General features: G+C 35.9%; 1 protein-coding gene across 2 annotated transcripts in view; it reads right to left on the reverse strand.

The window, feature by feature from the left end:
* Positions 1-21529, reverse strand: part of IPO11 (importin 11) — a 204142-nt gene that overhangs the window by 23627 nt on the left and 158986 nt on the right. For both annotated transcript variants that reach the window (XM_082621272.1, XM_082621271.1), the window contains exons 28-29: positions 11618-11713; positions 4319-4403 (exon numbers count right to left, since the gene is read on the reverse strand). In XM_082621272.1, the coding sequence (XP_082477398.1) occupies positions 4319-4403; positions 11618-11713 (181 nt within the window). The remainder of the gene's footprint in view (positions 1-4318; positions 4404-11617; positions 11714-21529) is intronic.

Below are 21529 nucleotides of genomic sequence, written 5' to 3' on the forward strand. Positions count from 1 at the left end.
ACGCAGACTTAGAGAATGGACTTGAGGACACGGGGAGGGGGAAGGGTGAGCTGGGACGAAGTGAGAGAGTGGCATGGACTTATATATACTACCAAATGTAAAACAGATAGCTAGTGGGAAGCAGCTGCATAGCACAGGGAGATCAGCTCGGTCCTTTGTGACCACCTAGAGGGGTGGAATGGGGAGGGTGGGAGGGAGACACAAGAGGGAGGGGATATGGGGATATATGTATATGTATAGATGATTCATTTTGTTATAAAGCAGAAACTAAGACACCCTTGTAAAGCAATTATACTCCAATAAAGATATTTTTTAAATAAATAAATAAATATTATGTAACAACCTTAAAAAAAAAAAAAACCTGTTCAGGGAGAGTTTACAATGTCCCACCCCAAACCACCACTATAGTGCACCCTGCTGACAGTATATTTGAACTAAAAGTTTACAAAACAACATTGTGGAATATTTGCAACTGATAATAAGGTAACTTTCCCTCCAACAATGTATTCTATATTCCAAATGTAAGTAAAAGTCTGAGGAAAACTGCTGTATTTCATAGTTACGCAAATAAGTTTTCAGGGAGAGTTGATGAGAAGGAAGGAAGCTGAAGGGAGAGGGAGAAAGGGGAGGGAAACAGAGGCAGAAGTGGAGGAAGAGGCCATCTATCTGCTCTCAGAAAGAGAAATATCAGGTACCTGAAGGCTATGATTTTCAGACAAGTTCCACTCCCACAATGCAGCACTTGTCCCTCCCTGACCCAGCGCTGTATTTGGCAATAGTAGCACAGGAGACAATACTCACTCGAAGGCAAAATGCAAGGCATGCTCAGGCTTTATTATATTTGCCACAAGACTTAGGATCTGGTCATGAATTTATCAAATAAAATGCAACCCAACCTAACATATCATCAATTTGTTTAGCTGTACTACAGCAAAAGCAGAAGACCGTATGAATGATGTGTAGATAGACCTTTATTTGTGCTACTGCTTCTACTAGCACAAGTGAGCGAGAAGCTAGTGTAGTTTTAATAATGTTCAACTTATTTATACCCCGTTATCAATTAAAGCATCTCTTAAGTATGTATAAAACTAGATTATTATTTACAGAAACAGGTTATCAAAATATTTCTAGGGCTTAAACTTTAACAGGAAAGCATGATCAACACAGCTTTACTTATTATATCAAATGTTTCATTAATAATGCTTCCTTAGCAGGTACCAAAACATTGCCAGAAAGCATTAATATGCTCAAAAACTTAAATTTGAGGGCCTCCCTGGTGGCGCAGTGGTTGAGAGTCCGCCTGCCGATGCAGGGGATACGGGTTCGTGCCCCGGTCTGGGAGGATCCCATATGCCGCGGAGCGGCTGGGCCCGTGAGCCATGGCCGCTGGGCCTGCGCGTCCGGAGCCTGTGCTCCGCAACGGGAGAGGCCACAACAGTGAGAGGCCCGCATACCGCAAAAAGAAAAAAAAAAACAAACAAACTTAAATTTGAGAAGTTTCAACCTATAAATGCCTAGTATGTCACATTTCACAAAAAAAGAAATTATAAGGAACTTAAAATGTTAAGGTGTTAGCTAAATTCTTTATAGAAGAGGTCATGAAATTACCATTCTACTACTGGAGTATACTAGACTGAGAGGAAACTTAGAAATGAAGTGAAACGCTTAAGCCACGTTCAATCTTCTCAGAATTAGTTCCCCCCAAACAGACAGAACAGAGAAGAGCTGGATAAAAAAGCACACAATCAAAAGTCTGGACAGCTTAATAGCTTTCCTGAACAGAAATTTCATCCTTATTTAAGATGAAATATAGAGAATTCTCATAAACTTATGGAAAATCATTTGGCACATTTGATATAATACTAATCATCCACCTTTCTGAATTATAATCACTGCTGCTTCACTCTACCAAAGCAGCTACTGAAATGAAGATGCCACATTTTAGGGACTACTTTAAGACAACAATGACAGTCAGTAAATCAGACTTTCAACTATGTAATCTTGGAATCAAGCAGCTACACTTTTTCTTCCGAGTAAATAAAAAATTTCATTTTAAAATGAAAAAACTCTTTGATGCTAGATTGGTTTTTCTTTTGAATAATAATTCATAATTATCTACCAGCAAACACTTCCCTTTGAAACTACAACCAAGACACATTTAGTTAATTCTCAAAAAATTTCTAATGTTAAAGACATCACAGTACAAGAATGATGATATAATTACAGAAAGAAAGTACAGAATTTATTCATGTAACCCTGAAGATACAGTGAAACTAACCTTGTTTGTTATTGAAAAGTTACTGAAAAATTAGCACTGTATTCATAATTATATTTATTCAAGGCTAAGATACATAATCTCAGCACTAATCATAAACACTGTGGTATTTATCAGCATAAGACTAAAAGCCTTATGGCTAAGGCACTGGAAATCTTAATAGAGATGACAATATAAATCTACATCAAATAGCTACTGTGACAACTAATTTCAAATAAAATCAGCCATTTTAAAAAATAAAAGTTGTTCTATAAATCAATACTACCTAAAATAGAACAATGATAAAATAATGAGTTCTCAAATAAAATTTATGATCACAAAACTGAATCAAAGAACTTTAAGGGTTATTTCGAAAACTATGTTCTTACACTGCTCTCTGAGATAGTACTGCACTTACCTTCAAAATAAAGTTAGAATTAAAATTACTACTCTATGATGTTACTAAGGATTCTACATGTAATGAAGAAAAGACCTGGGTGAATCAATTTGCAAAGGGAAGATCTACCAGACTAACCGTGTTACTAAGTGTACAAAAAGCTGATCTGAAAGGAAGCAGAATACCTATTATTCATTTATAAGTTCAGAACATTATTAAGAAAAATGCTATCATATTTTTCTATAACACCAATGATATATTCAAGGCTTAAAAAAGTAGAGGTGAAAGAGGGGGAAAGACAAATTGTTATGTTCTACCAAAAGGTTATCATTATTCTAAGTGAAGAAAATACATTTTCCATGTATTTAGGATACTGCTTAGCAGTCTCATTTCATGGGAGAAATATTTCCAGAGGTATATTCACAATTGAAAACTTCACTAGGACACAGATAGTGGGGAAAGAAAGGAATAGTATTAAGAGCTTTAAAAAAAATAATCAAATAATTTTTTAGCTTATAGGCCTTGGAATTTGCTAATCCAATTTCCCCCTCATTTCTCAGATGAGGAAATGACTCTCATGAGACAAGGTGACTTCCTCAACGTCATAATTAACAACACAAACAGGACTAGAATTCAGGTTTTATGAACTCTTGGATATTGTCCTTTCCTCTACACTAGTGATAGGGAAATGACATCTAGCATAAAAACAAAGTAAAATGGATTAAACTCAAACACAGTTTAAAAGAAGGCTGTCAGAGCCATGCAGCATTAGCTATACACCTAGGATGAAGCCCTTGAGGATTAATGTGGGATAATTCAAGGAGCGAATATCATGAGTAGACTAATGATAGCCAACACTTACAAAGTAATTATTAGGTGTTCAGCATTATCTATCTCATGACCATTTGATACATTAATTTATTTATTCTATTTTTGAGGTAGAGAGTGTTGTTTTTCTCAATTGTGAATGAGGACAGAAAGTACAGTGAAGTTAATAACTGGTGAGGTCAGGAGACTAGAGCAGATTCCAAGAGAAAAAGGAGAAAAAGTTTATTTATGTAACTGTTTTATATTCACGTGTCACAGTATTTAAAAATTTATGATCATAAATAATTTTAGAGGTAAGATATTTTAGATGTTTCCTATTTTTTGTTCCTTCTTCTTATCAGACTCCTGTAGTGAGAGTTATGGTTTTCAAAACAATTTAGCAGTTAAAGGCATTCTTATAAAGGCTTGTAATGTATTTCAGAAAAAAATCATTATAAGATCCATGAAATAGGGAATAAAGAAATTTCAATAAATCTCAAAATAGAAGAATTAGCATTACAATTTAAATAAGGTTTGAGGGTCACATCGTTCCTGTAAGTAAAGGAGTAAACCCTCTGTTAAGACAAGAAACAATTATTTCAGATCAAAAGTTAAACTCAACTTCCTGTATTATGAATGCAATTTATCTGTTTTAGGAGCATACCCCAAATTTCAAAACTCAGTTATGTTACATTAATTCTGCAACAGGGTCAGGCGAATGGATGGATGGATGGATGGATGGATGGATGGATGGATGGATGGAAGGAAGGAAGAATGGACCACCACATATTTTGATACTTCCAGAATATAATGACATTATATGGTTTTCCCAGATTTTAGAAGCTACTTTTGTAACTTACCATCTTTTTCCTCTTATCCTGTTCTGTGGGTGGCTCTTCATCTTCTGTTACTTTTGGTTCTTCAAGATGAGACATTAACATACAGCTGCAGTTTAAAAAAAAATGTTTTAAATAAATTTTAAAAAGTCTATAACATACTAAAAACAAACCTCAAAATACTGAGAACAATAATGCTTCTATGTACCAATACGTGAGAATAGCTAGATAAATTAGATGTATAATTAAAAAGTTTAATTATGAAAAGATATCTCACTTTTAAAAGGGTCACACCAAAAAAAATTTAGAGCATTTTGCTTCAGTATTTAGGTAATAAATTGTAAGAAATTTATTTATAGGCAACTTTTGAAGCATAAATCACTTGACAAAGCAAGGTATACCTTTTATATCTTTCTAAAAAATGATACTAAAAAAATGATACTTACAAACACTTAAAATTAATACTTGTTTTCCACTAATCTTCATATGTCTAATTATTTATGTTTCATAACAGTAACAGTAATTTAAATAGTAACATCATTAAAACACTATTCATTATGTAACAATCTACTTTGTGCTCCAAATTACATTACTATGCTATGAGGAACCTGTCCCTGATAGCACTTGTACCAGCAGGACAGTTATAAATCATTTTATTTTGATTATCTGAGCTACTGCTCTTCACCATTAGCAGAGATAATAGAAATATAGCTTCCTATTCAGTCAACATTGGTTCCAGGGAGACAAGATATGAATATTGTCTAGTGTATCAAGTAGATAGAACAAATGTCACTGTTCCTAATTTAGAATAGAGTTCAGTAATTTATCAGAGTCATAGGTTCTTAACCAATAAACTGTGGCAAAGAAAGCTTGGTTTCTCTTATGTTTTGTGGCAAGTACAGGAGAAGGACACTTCCTGACTCAGCCGTGTAAATAACTTTTGATTCAGGGTTAAAGACAAACGCTGACACCAGAAACCTGATCAGGCTCACTCTTGCAGGGGACATGAATGTCCTTTTATCCTTAATCCCCCACCATTAAAAAAATAATTTTTGGAACAACTGTCTCTGATGAGTCAGTACACCTGGTGGGATCAAACAGTAAGAACCTTAAACTGGAAATCAGAAGCCCTGAAAAACAGCAAGAGCTCAGTCGCTAACTCACTTCATGGCTTTAACCTCTTGGAACTGCAATGCTTTCGTCCACCATGATGTACAGTTGACTCTTCAACAACATGGGTTTGAACTGCAGGGGTCCAGTTATACACAGATTATTTTCTATAGTAAATACTACAGTACTACACGATCCCTCGTTGGTTGAATCCAAGGACGTGGAACCAGAGGAACTGTGGGTATGATGGCCAACTATAAGGTATACTTGGGTTTTCAAATTCAAAGAGGGTGGGTGCCTCAATCCCCAAGTTGTTCAAGGTCAACTATAAAATGATACAGCACAACTAGTTGGCCAAGGAACTCTGGCACAAAGTTGGAAAATTATGACATTATTATCTCAACCCAAAAGGTATTTAAGTTAATAAAGTAAAATGTTTAGAAAAAGTCTGGATCCCAGTTTGTATTTTAGAACTGAAATAAGATGGAGTTCCTTCACTTAAGCTATTTTAAGTCTGCTGCAGACTTGAATTTTAACTGCAGTAGATCTGGATCTCCTTGGAAGTATGCTTTGTACTGCATCAAATCCCTTCACTACATTCCAAAATCTGTCAACTTACTTGTATAGTAAAAAACTCTCTTCCCTTCCCTAAGTTAAAAGATTTATCACACTAATAATAAAGTATATTCTGGATATAAATATACACACTTTTTCCCCAAAGAGCAGGATATTTTTACTTTGCAATTCTGCAAATTGCATTCATTTGGGTCTCTGAAAGGTAGAAAGTGGAAAAAAACAACAAAAAAAATTGAATTGAAAAGCCCAAAGCTGAAATTCTCTACTGCAAGAAAATTTCCAATTAAAAGTCAAATCTTGGGGACTTCCCTGGTGGTCCAATAGTTAAGAACCTGCCTTCCAAGGCAGGGGATGTGGGTTCGATCCCTGGTCGGGGAAGTAAGATCCAACTAAGCCCAAGTGCCCGTGCGCCACAACTAGAGAGCCCATGCACCACAACTACTGAGCTGCGTACTCTGCAGCCCAGGCACCACAATGAGAGAGGAGCCCACGTGCCGCAATGAAGCGCTCCCGTGCCGCAACTAAGACCCGACAAAAGCCATAAATAAATAAATACATACATAAATAGATGTCAAATCTCATTTTGTTAACAAAGATTAAAGATAGGGAATCACGTTTTACATAAAAAGCATGGTGAGAATTAATAGAATTCTAGTAAGCTAAAATGTGTGCATTGTGAATGTAGTAATAGTAACAAAATAATAATAACAACAGTTTAAAATAGGGACAATTAACATGTGAGCATAGGCAGCCACCCCTCACATCCTACTCTCATCCACTGAATACATCCAGGCACTCTAGTCTGCTAACTCAGAATCTTTCCCAACAAGAAACTCCAACCAGCCAAACACAACTAACAGTGTTAGCATGCAACATGAAATCTTTTAAATTACTTCTGGTTTAAAGGTACACCTTTCATTTCATCTATACAAACCCACTTCTTTTTTTTTTTTTTTTGCGGTACGCGGGCCTCTCACTGTTGTGGCCTCTCCCATTGCGGAGCACAGGCTCCAGACGCACAGGCTCAGCGGTCATGGCTCATGGGCCCAGCCGCTCCACGGCACGTGGGATCCTCCCGGACCGGGGCACGAACCCGTATCCCCTGCATCGGCAGGCGGACTCTCAAACACTGTGCCACCAGGGAAGCCCCAAACCCACTTCTTAAGGTTATAATAAAACTAGGACTGACATTATTCCATTGGTCTCTGCAGTGGACACTTAGGTTGCCTACATAATCGCCCTCCTTCCTAACAGAGCCCTGAACTTGTCGGTTATCCTCCTCTTCCATGTCACCATATGCTTCAGAAAAAGGTGATCTGAGCCCCAGGTGCCAGTGGCTCAGTAAGCAATCATGGCAATCCTATTCGCTTAGTTAATGACTGCTTTCAACAGGAGCATGTTTAAGAAATTCTAGCCAATTAGACATGAAGGGAAGTCTGATGAAAAGTGTCCTTCTAGACACTTCTAGAAAAGTGTCCTATGATGTTAAAAAGACATAAGGAAAAAGAAGATTACTTGGCTGGCACTGTCACTGTCATGAACTGTAATGCCTAGAAGTACTTTCTGACGATTAGAGAAAGTAGTCTGCATATGAAGTTAATGTGCTGAGGGGATGGAGTAGAAAGAACCTGGTCTTTAAAGATATTGTGAGATCACAAGTAGCTAATCCTAGAGCCTCTTACCTGCAGTTGTTTTGTTGTAAGGGATAACAAATTTTTTTATTGTTAAAGACAGCTGACTCAGGGTTTCTCTTACTTGCAGCTGAAACTCCTTTTACAGTCCTTTATATAAGTATCTTATCAAAAATTCATTTCTGGGCTCAGGCCAAGAAACAGTCTCCCTCTCTTGATACACCTACTTCCCTCTACATGAGAATAGGAACGAGGTAATTCCTAATGTTTCTCTTTGCCCTGGTATTTAGCAAGATCAGGGCTGTTTTACATGTAGATGCCACATGTTTCGCCATTCAACCTTGTTTAAATTCCTTCAATCCTGTGTTAATAGTTTTCAATCATAATGAGCATGAGCATTTCTTATTCACTGACTCAAATCCTCTAGAATGAAAACAAGCAACTAACTAAAGGTTGTATATTAGCAGTATAGACAAAGTGCCACAAAGGAACAGAGAAGGATGCGATGAGTTCTTCCTGAGAGCATGGAAAGGAATCTTAGAGGCAGGTATTTGCGAAGAAGGGCAAAGCTAAGGGTGTGACATGCCAAGAAGAAGAAATGTTGAGTCAAGCCATGTATATAAAAGGAAATGGCACATTTGGGGAAGAAGGAAGAATCTAGGGAGGAAGAGACAAGGCTAATAATGTAAACTGAGGATCAGCAAAGAATACTGTCCCATCAACTTTATAAGAAACTGGGCTTTTAATTTTAAGACATGGAGCAGAATGGATCAAAAGGGTAAAATTGGAGAGAGAGAGACACCAAGGAGGTCACTGAGACCAACATAAGTTAGGATAATATACAGGGGATAATTTAGAGTCAAGGAACCAAGGCTTCTTCTGATATCCTCTATTCCATTCTGAAGAGCTATCTGGTGGGTTAATGCATCAAGTGAAGGGAGAAAAATGCTTATATAAGCCTAAATTTTATTTTTGTTTAAAAAAAAGCTATATCCTTGATGGCTGGTATGTTTTATACTCTCTAACCATAAAAAACAATTTATGAGGCTTTTTCAAATAAATTTTAGTGCCTCTAAGCTTCCTGAAATGCTGGCTAAATCCTTTCTTCCTTATTACTTCCCAAATTTTGGCAATAGGTTGTCAATCTCATCTCCCTTGGTGCCTAAAAACAATGTATAATTTAAGGAAAAAAAGGGAAGCCACTCTAACCAAAGACAAGCAGAAAGCAAATTACAGGTGTCATTAATATATTTTCCTGGTTTAATAAAATAAGAACTCTACTAACTAAAATACAAACATATAAAGAACTGCAAAAAGATGAAACTAGGCCATACACCATACACAAAAATTAACTCAAAATGAACCAAAGACTTGAACTTAAGACCTGAAACAATAAAACTCCTAGAAAACAACATAAGTGGTTAGCTCCTTGACATTGGTCTCGGTGATGATTTTTTGGATCTGCTCCAAAAGCAAAGGCAACAAAAACAAACAAGTGGGACTACAACAAACCAAAAGGAAATCATTCAAAAAAATGAAAAGGCAACTTACTGAATGAGAGAAAATATTTGTAAATCATGTATTTGATAAGGGGTTAATATCCAAAATATATAAAAATCTAATTCAATTCAATACCAAAAAAATGAAACAATCTGATTAAAAAACAGGCAGAGAGTCTGCACAGACATTTTTCCAAATAAGACATAACAGATGGCCAACAGACATATGAAAGACCTCAACATCACCAATCATTAGGGAGATGGAAATCAAAAACACAATGAGATATCACCTCACACCTGTTAGAATGGCTATCCTCAAAAAGACAAGAAGTAACAAATGTTGGCAAGGATTATGGAGAAAAGGGAACCCTTGTGCATTATTGGTAGAAATGTAAATTGCTGCAGCCACTATGGAAAATAGTATGGAAGCTCCTCCAAAAATCAAAAACAGGACTACTACATAAATCAGCAATTCCACTTTTGGGTATTTATCTGAAGAAAAACACTAATTCAAACAGATATATGCACCTCCCAGATCTGGGAGACCAGATATGGTCTCCCAGTCAGTTTGTTGTGCTTACATCCAACATTTTCCTTTTACAAACCAAAACTTCCCTCATGGCTGAGTGTGGCATATAGAGCCAAAAGACCTTGATTCTTAGTCTTGACTCTTCCACTAATTTGCTGTGTCACTGTACTTTTCTGAGCTTCTGTAACCTATCTTTTAAATAATGAAACTACACTAGATAATTTCTAAACTTTATTTCTAACAACTTCCTGACTCTCAGCGCTTCCAGTTAACACACTATGCCTTTTCTTTCTCTGACATTCTATTAAACCACAATCTGGAATTCTACTGTTTTGTGTGCTTTGTTCAAAACATATATCGCTGTCTTTACACATTACTAGTGTTTTCACGGTGCTATTATTAGACACGCCCTCCCCCTAACTAAATTATATACTCCAAAGAAGACAGGGAACATTTGAATATATCCTAAATATTTCACAAACAGTTGTAAACTTTGTCATATATTATGTATGTAAACACAATATTTATAGTCATGTGCCATAATCCCTACATTAACTTTTTTTTTTTTTTTTTTTTTGCAGTACGCGGGCCGCTCACTGTTGTGGCCTCTCCTATTGCAGAGCACAGGCTCCGGACGCGCAGGCTCAGTGGCCATGGCTCATGGGCCCAGCCACTCCGCAGCATGTGGGATCTTCCCGGACCGGGGCACGAACCCGTGTCCCCTGCATCGGCAGGCGGACTCTCAACCATTGCGCCACCAGGGTAGCCCCCTACATTAACTTTTTAAAAATTGCCTACACACATAAAACAGTTTGTTATTTTGGGTTTGTAATCACAAAAGTTTGAGGTTTCCACTTCATCTGAACTCCTATGTTCCTGAAAGCTAAGTTACACGCCAGAAACATTTTGTTTATACATGTTTAATAAGATTCAACTACATATATCTACTTTCCATATTTTTCAACAAAGTATGATTCGAATGGCAATCTTTCCCATTTGCTATAGATGGTTTTATAAAAAGCAAGGAAAATGGGCTAAGTACATTACTGAGGAGAAGTCAAGCAGTATGGAATCTCATGAAGCCTTGCTTATCATTATATGAAACATGCCTTAAATTAATAGTAATATTAAGAAAGATATGATAATTCTACTATTATAAATAACAGGATATAGTGATAAAAAATTTTTTTCACATTAATAGTTATATAAATGTGAGATTATCAGCATTCCTGATAACACAATTTTAACTAATCTCCCAAAGAATACACAGTTGACCCTTGAGCAACACGGATTTGAACATGGGTAGATTTTTTTCAATAAATTCGTATTTCAGTGCTACACATATTACAGTACTACACAATCTGTGGTTGGCTGAATCCATAAATGTGGAATCGCAGACACAGAGAGGGTCAACTGTAAAGTTATACGTGGAGTTTCAACTGTGCAGAGGGTTGGTGTCCCTAACCCCCACGTTGTTCAATAATCAACTGTAATTTTAACTACTCTCTTTTGGAACTAGTCAAGTACCATATGACCCTCTAATATCTTAAAGGTGCCAGTGATGCTTCAACCAGTCAAATACAAATATAAGATGCTAATCCATTCCCCTTTCTCCATAACTCCCCTGAAGGGCAGGGGAACATTGTTAGTGGAAAAAAAGAACATACTATCCAAGATATCTTAAAAGAGGAATTTACATGTTAAAATACACTGGGAATTTTTTTAAAAACCTAATGTCAAATCATAAAATGATGATTAGACCAAAGAAGTCCAATTGAGAATTTCACTATAACAAAACTAAGCTTATCTCAAGATCAAACAATATTATAAGCAAAGTAACAAAAATATTTTTCTTTTATAAAGACAAAATTTAAAAGTTGCCATACCATGCTTATATGGTTATAGTAAACAAAAATAATGCAGGATATAATTAATTACTCCCCAAGTCCAAGTGCAATTAATTAAATGATCCACCTACTCTTTATAAGTTCCTGTTTCAGGATCTTCTGTCATGACATCATGTAGGCCCTCCACTGAGATGTTTATGATCCCACAGAATTTATCTTGGATAACACTAGAATAAAAGAAGAGCAAAACAGGTTAAAATGAAGTATTTCAGCAGGTAATTCTTTTTTTTTCCTCTTAATTATCCTCTTGAACATGAAGAGAAATTTTAGTCTGAAAGTACAAAAGAAACTTTCAAAATAAATTTCTTAAAGCAGAAATTGTACTTTGCGTATTACAGTAAAATTTGCTTTCACTAGATTACCAGTATGCTTAAATACTTAGGTGGGTAGATCAGATGGGAAAGAGATGCTTTAATTCTTTAATTTATTGTAATAGTCTTGTGTTAATGTCATAACTAAAAGAATAAAGGTACAAAATTTTGAATATCAAAAGTCTCTACTCCTGAGGAAAAAGACATAAATCTGATGAAGAACTTGGCATTGAAAACTCAGATGACAAATAACTCAATTTAAAAATGGACAAAAATTTGAACAGATACTTCACCAAAGAAGATAATACAGATGGCATATGATCACTTGAAAAAATGCTCAATATCATTCGTCATCAGAGAAATGCAAATTAAAACTGTAAAAAAACATTTTTTTTTTTGGCTGCACCATTCGGCTTGCTCGAGATCTTGGTTCCCCGACCAGGGACTGAACCCGGGCCCTTGCAGTGAAAGTGCCGAGTCCTAACCACTGGACTGCCAGGGAATTCCCGGTAATGAGATTTTAATAAGTAAAATTAAGAAGACTGACAATACCAAGTGCTGGCAAGGGTGAAAAACAACAGGATCTCTCATACATTGCCAGTAAGAATAAAAAATGACACATCCATTTTGGAAAACACAGTGGCAGTTTATAAGTTAACACTCCACACAACTAAGCAATCCCATTCCTGGGTATTTACCCAAGACCAAAACAAGTATTCGCAGATCTGTATGTAAATATTTATGGTACTTTTACTCATAATCCAAAACTGCGAAGATCCTAATGTCTACCAACTAACAAATGGATAAACTGTGGGACATTTATCCAATGGAATAATCAGCAATAAAAGGGAACAAACTACAGATACATGCAACAACTTGAATAAATCCCAAAAACATTACACTGAGAAAAATAAAAGATTTGAAATGCTATATATTGTATGACTCCATTTATGTGACTTTCTGGAAAGGCAAAATTATTTAATCAGTGGTTGCCAGGCAAAGGGACACAAGGGAACTTTTGGGGGTGATCGTTATGTTCTGTATCTTGAGTGTGGAAGTGTTATACACTGTGTACATTTGCCAGAAGTGGATGCTTAAAAGAGGTTTTACTGTATGTGAACTATACCTTAATAAGCCTAACTTTTAAAAAGTAGAAGTATATAACCATTTACTGGCACATAAAATTATGCTAAAAATAACTGAATAAATTATAACTCATCTCCAGGGAACTAACAGTATCATTCCTGCAAGGGACACACCGTGTTTCTCATACTGCATTAACATGCATAATTAAGTTTTAAAATGTTCAGTAAAGTAGTTCCCAAAGTCAACATTGTTTGGGTCATGTTCCCACCTTTGTAAAGTCAAAACCTTCTGTCTGTACTTTCAAGTGTGATCAGGTTTTAGAGAATTAAATCACCAGATGGGCAAAATAACCAATAGTTGTTATCATTCGGTTGCATTTTAATGTGTATGTAACAACCTACTGCAAGAGTATATATTTTTGATATCACTATATATCCTTCGCATAAGAATTTTAAAAATCTCTCAAGAAAGAAACACACATACAGTCTGCCTTATCTGGTTTAGTGAAAAACACCTTAGAAAAAGGTATTGGAGCCAACAGGCACATCAAAAGCTGCTCGATATCATAATTATTAGAGAAATACAGATCAAAACTACAATGAGGTATCATCTCACATCAGTCAGAATGGCCGTCATCAAAAAAGCTACAAACAATAAATGCTGGAGAGGGTGTGGAGAAAAGGGAACCCTCCTACACTGTTGGTGGGAATGTAAGTTGGTACCACCATTATGGAGAGCAGTATGGAGCTTCCTTAAAAAACTAAAAACAGAGCTACCATATGACCCAGGATTCCCACTCCTGGGCATATATCCAGAAAAGATGAAAACTCTAATCCAAAAAAATATGTGCACCCTAATGTTCAGAGCAACATTATTCACAATAGCCAAGACACAGAAACAACCTAAATGTTCATCTGCAGATGAATGGATAAAGAAGATGTGGTACATATATATTCAATGGAATATTACTTAGCCATAAAAGAGAATGAAATAATGCTATCTGCAGCAACATGGATGGACCTGGAGACTGTCATACTATGTGAAGTAGGGTAAACAGAGAAAGACAAATATTACATGATATCACTTAATATGTGGAATCTAAAAAATGATACAAAGGAACTTTACAGAACAGAAACAGACTCACAGACATAGAAAACAAACTTATGGGTACCAAAGGGGAAAGGGGGGTAAGGATAAATTAGGGATTTGGGATTAACAGATACACATGACTACATATAAAATAGATAAACAACAAGGACCTACGGTACAGCACAGGGAACTATATTCAATATCTTGTAATAACCTATAATGGAAAAGAATCTGAAAAAGAATATATATGTGTGTGTATATATATGTGTATATACATATATATAACTGAATCACTTTGCTGTATAGCTGAAATTACCTATATGTCAAATTTTTAAAAGTCGTATTAAAGAAAATGATTTTTAAAAAGCATTAGAAACCAAGATTGTGCACTAAAAAGTTCAGCCACTCTGTGTCATTTCTCTAGGTGTTGGTCTTCTTGTCTGTAAAGTGAAGATTGGACTCGGGGATGGCAGATACATGGCGGGGAATACAGCCATTTTCCCTTCCCACTGCAGAGTAATCACCACTAATCCATCATAGCAAGCTAAGGCAGGCAGGGCCTGACATTCCTTTTTAACAGAGCAGCATTCTGGATAGCTATCAACAACTGATCTCAATTAGTTGAAAAAGACAAAAGCCCTGTATTCTATAGCTTCCAAGGCTCTTTACCAGGCCTTTATGTCAATATTATTTAGGGACGATCCACTCAGGCAGCTGCCTTCTCTGCTCAGATCACCTCCAAGATCAACCCCACACCTTCTAGGGCTAGAAATTTCCCAAGAAATCAATGGAATTTCTGAGTACTGTGTATTTTCTCAAAATGATTATGAATTTTCCTAACAGGTATCTGACAACCCACGTGTGACCATGTTCTACTATGTGTGTGAATGTTAATTATAAGGGAGTGTAGGGGAGAGAGAGATTTTAAAAAGGTATAATTTGACAACCAGCTCATTTGTTTACAGGTTTTACTTCAAATTATCATATTGATCAATGCTGGGGCTACCAGCATGGTCACACATGTTTCTGAGGAGATGGTAAGAAGTTATAATCTTTGCCATAATTAGAAAATGATACAGTTCTACAGCACTGGGCCTCAATTCAGAGATGAACATTTACAGAATGAGCCTTGAAGGCTCAGAATAGATTGTGATAAACTGCAGCATGGATAAGGTAAACTTTTGACTGCACAATTCTTGCCAAAGGCAGTAACTTCACCCCTTTCTCATAAATGATCGGATTATTTAGATGACACTGCTAGAACCAGAATGAAGCTTGAAAAGTTCTGAGAGAAATCTAATAGGCTCAGGAACCTGAGGTTTACAGAAAGCCAAAAGACAGTATTAGTGAATGATTGACAAAAAGGAGTGTTAAAATCAAACTAAAGAAGAGATAAGGATACTCACAGAAGCAGACTGGACACAGGCCAGAAGATATAGGTCCAATCTCTGCTCTACCTGCACATGCTAGTCAGGAAGAAAGACTATTGTCCTGGCCCATGCTTATTCAGGCTTGGAGGAGAAGTCAGTCATGTCATCACTGTGATTCACACTCCTCCTTCCCTCCCGTCTCCACCTGAAATTTCTAGCTCTACCAAGTGAGAGGCTTAGATGACTGTCTTGTAGGGGTGAAGAAGGGAGGTGAGGCAACCTCAGTCAGTCATTTTTTTCACTGAAATGTCACCCATGCTGCACAGAAAAGGACACAAGAGGCAGAGATCTAGCCTGGGGGAAAGTGGGGGGAAAAGGGGGGATTAATTCCAGTAGACGGGGGAAACCATGCTTACCCTGGGGTACTTAGTAAGTGCCAGAGGGGGTGAGGCTTGGACTTCAAGTTCAGAAAAGTGGAAAATGACTATGGCACAGAGTAGAAAGGTGTGTAATCTGGCTTTGAATGAAAAGAGTTGACTCTAGAAAAGGAGACAGACTGAAGAAAAAGAGTGGAAAAGGAGATTCTATGCCACATTTTGGGATCAATAAAAGGAGAAATTAAACAAAAATTATCTTCAGAGTATTCAATTTTAAAAAACACTCAGAAGGATGCAACTCAAATACCACTCATTAAGCAGTTTGGGAAAAGTACCTCAAAATAATACAGGTCACAAAAAGCTAAAAGAGGCTTGTACTTTCCTGGCATACAGATGTTTAAAGAAAACAAGCATTAAGAAGTTATAAATTCTTTTCCTCCTTTTAAAAGTATTACAAAAATGTGTAAATGTTACATTTAAGAAGAAGCCTTTAAAATAAAATTTTTATAGACAGTATTCTTTATGATTCTTTTTGAATATTAAGCATTTGTTTCCATTTTTATCCACACAATACTTTCAACCCTGTACTTTATAAATTAAGAATAAATCTTGTTTTTTGTAATATACAATCTTTCTGAATTACATGCTTTAAAATGTAATTAGACATCTAAAATGGAAACAATCAAAAGAGAGCTGGAAACCAGGAATGAAATAGCAATAGGTTTGGAGGAACAAAGGGAAGGAGAAAAGTCATTGTACTTTGATAATCTTATATACATTATTTCTTTAAATACAACAAGTCAGGAACTAGGTATTATACTTTTTTTTTATGAAAAAAGCTCAGTTTTTTCTTTTATATGTATTACATACTGGAGTTACAAGTACTACTTTATAAGAATTCTCAGTGTATCATCTCCTAACAGTAGTCTTCTTGTGTACATCCATTCAAATCTGGTGTGTGGTATAATGTGGGAGAAGTAAAGGTAGCCAGAGAAAACCATGCAATTTTAATCTCACTCAACTCTTAATTCTCCAAAATCAGTGCTTACCATGAAGTGGCAGTTCACATTAACTAGGGCACAGCAATCTAGTATCTCTGAAAGAGATAGCCAAACTCCATGCTAATCTATACAATGGTCCCTCAATAACCATGGATGCTCAAGTCCCTTATACTATAAAATGGTGTAGTACGGTAGGCCCTCTGTATCCATGGATATGGAACCCACAGTTTTCTACAGCACGGTAGAAAAAACAACATTCAGGAGCTTAGAGAAAAAACAAAACACTGATTACTGATTATTCCAGCCAGAAGTTTATCTTGGTATACTCCCATGAGCAGACTTCAGAAGACTGGCTTACTAAGTATTAATAAGAGGTGGATATATACCAGGATACCAATTAACTCACGAAGAAAGAAGTGTTTAGAGTAAGTGGTCATATTACCTAGGCCAATTCTTCCTGGTGTATAGGTCACCATGGTCAACTTCATTCACTTTAGTCGACATTTTATGAGCTCACAAAACATGTTAGATATCCTGATAAGCCCTTGGGATAAAAAAGATGGCCACCTCAGGGAACTTAGAAACTAAAGGACAAAGAAATGAAGCAACAAAAGAGATGTTCCTTTTTTGGTTTAAATCAGGTTATGATATCCTGAATAACTGACTTTCTCAATTTTACAGGTTTCTGACTTATTGGGTTGGCCAAAAAGTTCCTTCAGGTTTTAAGTAAAAATAAAAGACCATTGTTCATTTTCACCAAGAACTTTATGGAACAACGTATTCACTGTTTTGTTCCACTACCTTCTGCCAGTTTTCAGGTAACTTCGTAATTCCATAATCCCAAAACTTTTTATCTTTGTGAGCAAAGAACTGTTCCAGGTGCCTTTTACAGTCTTCCAGAGAATTGAAATTTTTTCCATTAAGAGGATTTTGTAAAGACTGAAATAAATGGAAATCTGAAAGTGCAATGTCTGGTGAATAAGATGAATGAATCAGAACTTCCCAGCCAAGCTGTAACGGTTTTTGCCTGGTCATCAAAGAAACACGCAGTCTTGCGTTATCCTGATGGAAGATTATGCGTTTTCTGTTGACAAATTCGGACGCTTTTCGTCGACTGCTGCTTTCAGTTGGTCTAATTAGGAGCAGTACTTGTTGGAATTGTTTGGTTTTCTGGAAAGAGCCCAAATTAGAGGACTCCCAATTTCACCATATACAACAACATCACCTTCTTTGGATGAAGACTGGCCTTTGGTGTGGTTGGTGGTGGTTCATTTCATGTGCCCCACGATCTCTTCCGTTCCACGTTATTGTACAGTATCCACTTTTCACCACCTGTCACCATTTGTTTTAAGGACGGAACTTTTTCATTACGTTTAAGTATTTACGTTAAGTATTTTCATTTCACAATGCTAAAGGGGACCCAACTGATTCTATTCATTTCCTTATTATTGAGGGCTTCAAGGAGGCAAATGGGTGCCTTCTTTTCTTTCTCCTTAATTTAAGAACTTTCAAGGCCTATCGAGAACCTCAGCAAGCTCTACTAAAACCACCTTTCCAAAGTGGTATTGAACTATTCTTCCTTTCACTGCTTTCAGGCATTAAGTCATCACCTCCTGAATACAGAAGTTCCTGACTCCAATAACTGCTTACTCCCTTCCTGCTCCTCACAATGTTCTCCCTCCTTTTTTCTATTCAATGTATAATTCACATTTTCTTCACGAAGTCTTCCCTGACCACTCTTTACCTCACTGTAATTGAGCGCTCTGTCCTTTGAATTTCCAATAGCATAAAACCTCTGCACTACTCATTTGGTGTGCCACTCATGTGGCACCTTTTTTACTACTTTCTTCTTATGTCCTTTAATTTTTCATGCCTGCATGCCTGCTCTCCCTAAGATGGTTAAGTAACATGTAGCAGAGCCCATGTGTTACGTTTATTTCTTTATGTCCCTTAGGGTAACATTATGCATCATGTGAACACACAATAAATAATCATAGGAATTTATGATCCCCAAAGCTCGAAAACTGCCCTCCTTTGTTTTGTTTAAACAATATTATTTTTACTTATTTCTTTTTTAAATTACAAGTATAGGTAACTAAGTTGTAGATAACATATTACAATTGATTAGTCTACACCTGACATTAGGCAGAAAATAGAACAGGAGGTGGTTGTGCTGGAATCTACATCTGAAACATTCATCTTAGAAAATGCAAGGTAAGTTTAACATCAAGGATGAAAGGAGAGAATAAAAGTAAAACTGAAGGGCAAGAAGTATTAGTAATCTTCCTTTTTACCTATCACACTTTTCCTTTTCTTATTTTACATACTTGGCTGATACATTAATTTATTTGCACAGACCAGAGGTACAACTACGCTACAGAAAGAAGACTGGCCTTTTAAAACATCTGCTTGTTTTGTTCTTCAAGTATGTGGTAAGTGATGTTCTATATATATACACAAACATTAAATAAGTAGGTGAGAGCATTAAAAATTTTACTCAGTGGGTAAAGACCATCTGATCATTTAAAACAATTCCACATAGTTTTTAGTAAACTTTTCTTTTTCAGTTAAATGCACGTGAGTAAAACTACAGCTCTTAATCTTGACTTAGTATTTCCTAAAGGTATGACATTTTCTGGGTATCTGTAGAATATGTGAATTGCAGAAACTTCACGCAGAGTGATTTTTTCTTGCTTTTGAAAACTATGTACTAAAGAAAAAAAAATCCATCTTTCTTGTGTTTTTCACCCAATTTAAAAAATCCTGCTGGCTTATAATTATTTCTGTCCTTTTGTATCACTATGAACCCAACCACAGGTGTTCAGAAAACAAAATGCCCCTAGAAAGATAGTGCAAAATTTTTAATCCCAAAGGCACAAATAAAAGAAATATTCTAATATTCATTTGGTTAGCCTAAACAATAAATATTAGGTTAAATGTGAACAGGACTCTAGCTTCTTTCCACTTATCCAATTTTTATTAGTATTTTTCTAGTAAGCATTTTACACTTCCTGTTTTTAGATGAACTGATCCATCATCATAGAGCCTGTGCCTTAAATAACTTCTCTGTAAGTGATGGATTTACACATTTGCATCACATCTTCATTCCCTTGGGCCTTGGAGGAAAACATGAATGCAGAAACACCAAATTTTCAGTTATTTTTTCTGAACAGTTTTATAATCAAAAATTGATGATTTAAGTTTTTCATAGTAGCAAGCCCAAGAAAGAAATCAGAACTTCAGTCACTTTAAAATTTTCTCTGCTCTAACCAGACAACAATTATACTATTTGTACACTGCACCTAATAATATCTGAACCCACTCACATCATTAACTCCTAAGTCAGAGGGTCAATGAAGTTAAGGTAATTTAAGAAAATAAGTTTTTAAGCACTAAAAGCCACAATCAAATAAAATATTCTGTAAATTATACTTTTCTGCTTATATTAACAATATTAAGCAAAGAACAGCAGTTTACTAAAAGAAAAACGAAAAAAGCCTTGATTTATTGGTCTTATTCCAGAATTCCTACCACACCGGAAGTTATAAAAGTGGTGACATTTACACTAAAATCAGGTTTTTCCCCTCTCTATTTTCCAGGACCTAGGCTGGAAATATTTCTGTCACTTAAATAAATCCTTTCTACACAGTTAATCTCTTCGTGGTCATGGAACAGTGTATGTATTAATAAATCTAGTTCCCTTGACAAATACTGGGCAAGGAAATAAAAGGATAAAAGTTCATAATGGAAGTTCACTAAGTTATTTTAAAATTAAAGTTTATACAACAATTATCCTTACATATTATAAACCATTCCCCCAATTAACTTTTTTTTCTTTTTTGACTGCATAGAGGTGGGGGGAAAAAAAGCAAGCCGTTATCTTTAAGACAATAAGAAATAACTACAATGATCTATGTATAGTGGGATGAGAAGAAACTGCCATATTATATGATTTTCAAGAGGAAGACTATGCTTTAAGAAACACTGCTCAGTGAAGATATACTAAGGTTCCATTAAAAAGAAGATGATCAATGACTGGCACAGAACTGTTTGGAAAAGACATTAGGCTGAAAAACACCAATCAATGCTTATTTTCAAAGCTTATAGGAGTCACCTGACAAATTTTTTTTAAGTGATACGAAAGAATTTAATAGAGATTTAGTAATTATTGTGTTGGGGGCACAACCTCACCATTATAAATGGTGGACATTGTTGAAAACAGAGCTATACAATTTATCACAAGGCAACCATGAACATATATATTCAGGATAAATGAGAAAAAGCCAACTTAGTTAACGTTATTAAAGTTACATGAAAAGATACTTGTGGCTTACAGTTAAATTTCTGGAGAAGTGCTGTATGTCACACTGCTCAGACCAAAATGAAGATAATGTACTCTGTAAAACAGTGTTACGTGATCAGAAGGGAAGTCTGTGATGATGAGAACATTGATGTCAAAGATTTACATGAAGCATTTGAATAAAACTATCACGAAATAACGGGAAAAAAATCTCTCTATTTACATTACTTTAAAATATGTATGTGTAACTAAACTAACAATATAATAGGCATTTGACTATTTTGTTACAGCTCTGTAAATACAACATATTCAAGCTGATCAAAAACCTCATGTAGATTTCTCTTATAGGGAAAATGAGTTAAATGCCTGCTATTTAGACCTGCCTCGTTCAGGCACACTGGGAAAATGAGTTAAATGCCTGCTAGTTAGACCTGCCTCGTTCAGGCACA

The sequence above is a fragment of the Mesoplodon mirus genome, assembly GCF_964341445.2.
Source record: "Mesoplodon mirus genome assembly, chromosome: 5".
In the NCBI taxonomy this organism is placed as follows: Eukaryota; Metazoa; Chordata; class Mammalia; order Artiodactyla; family Ziphiidae; genus Mesoplodon; species Mesoplodon mirus.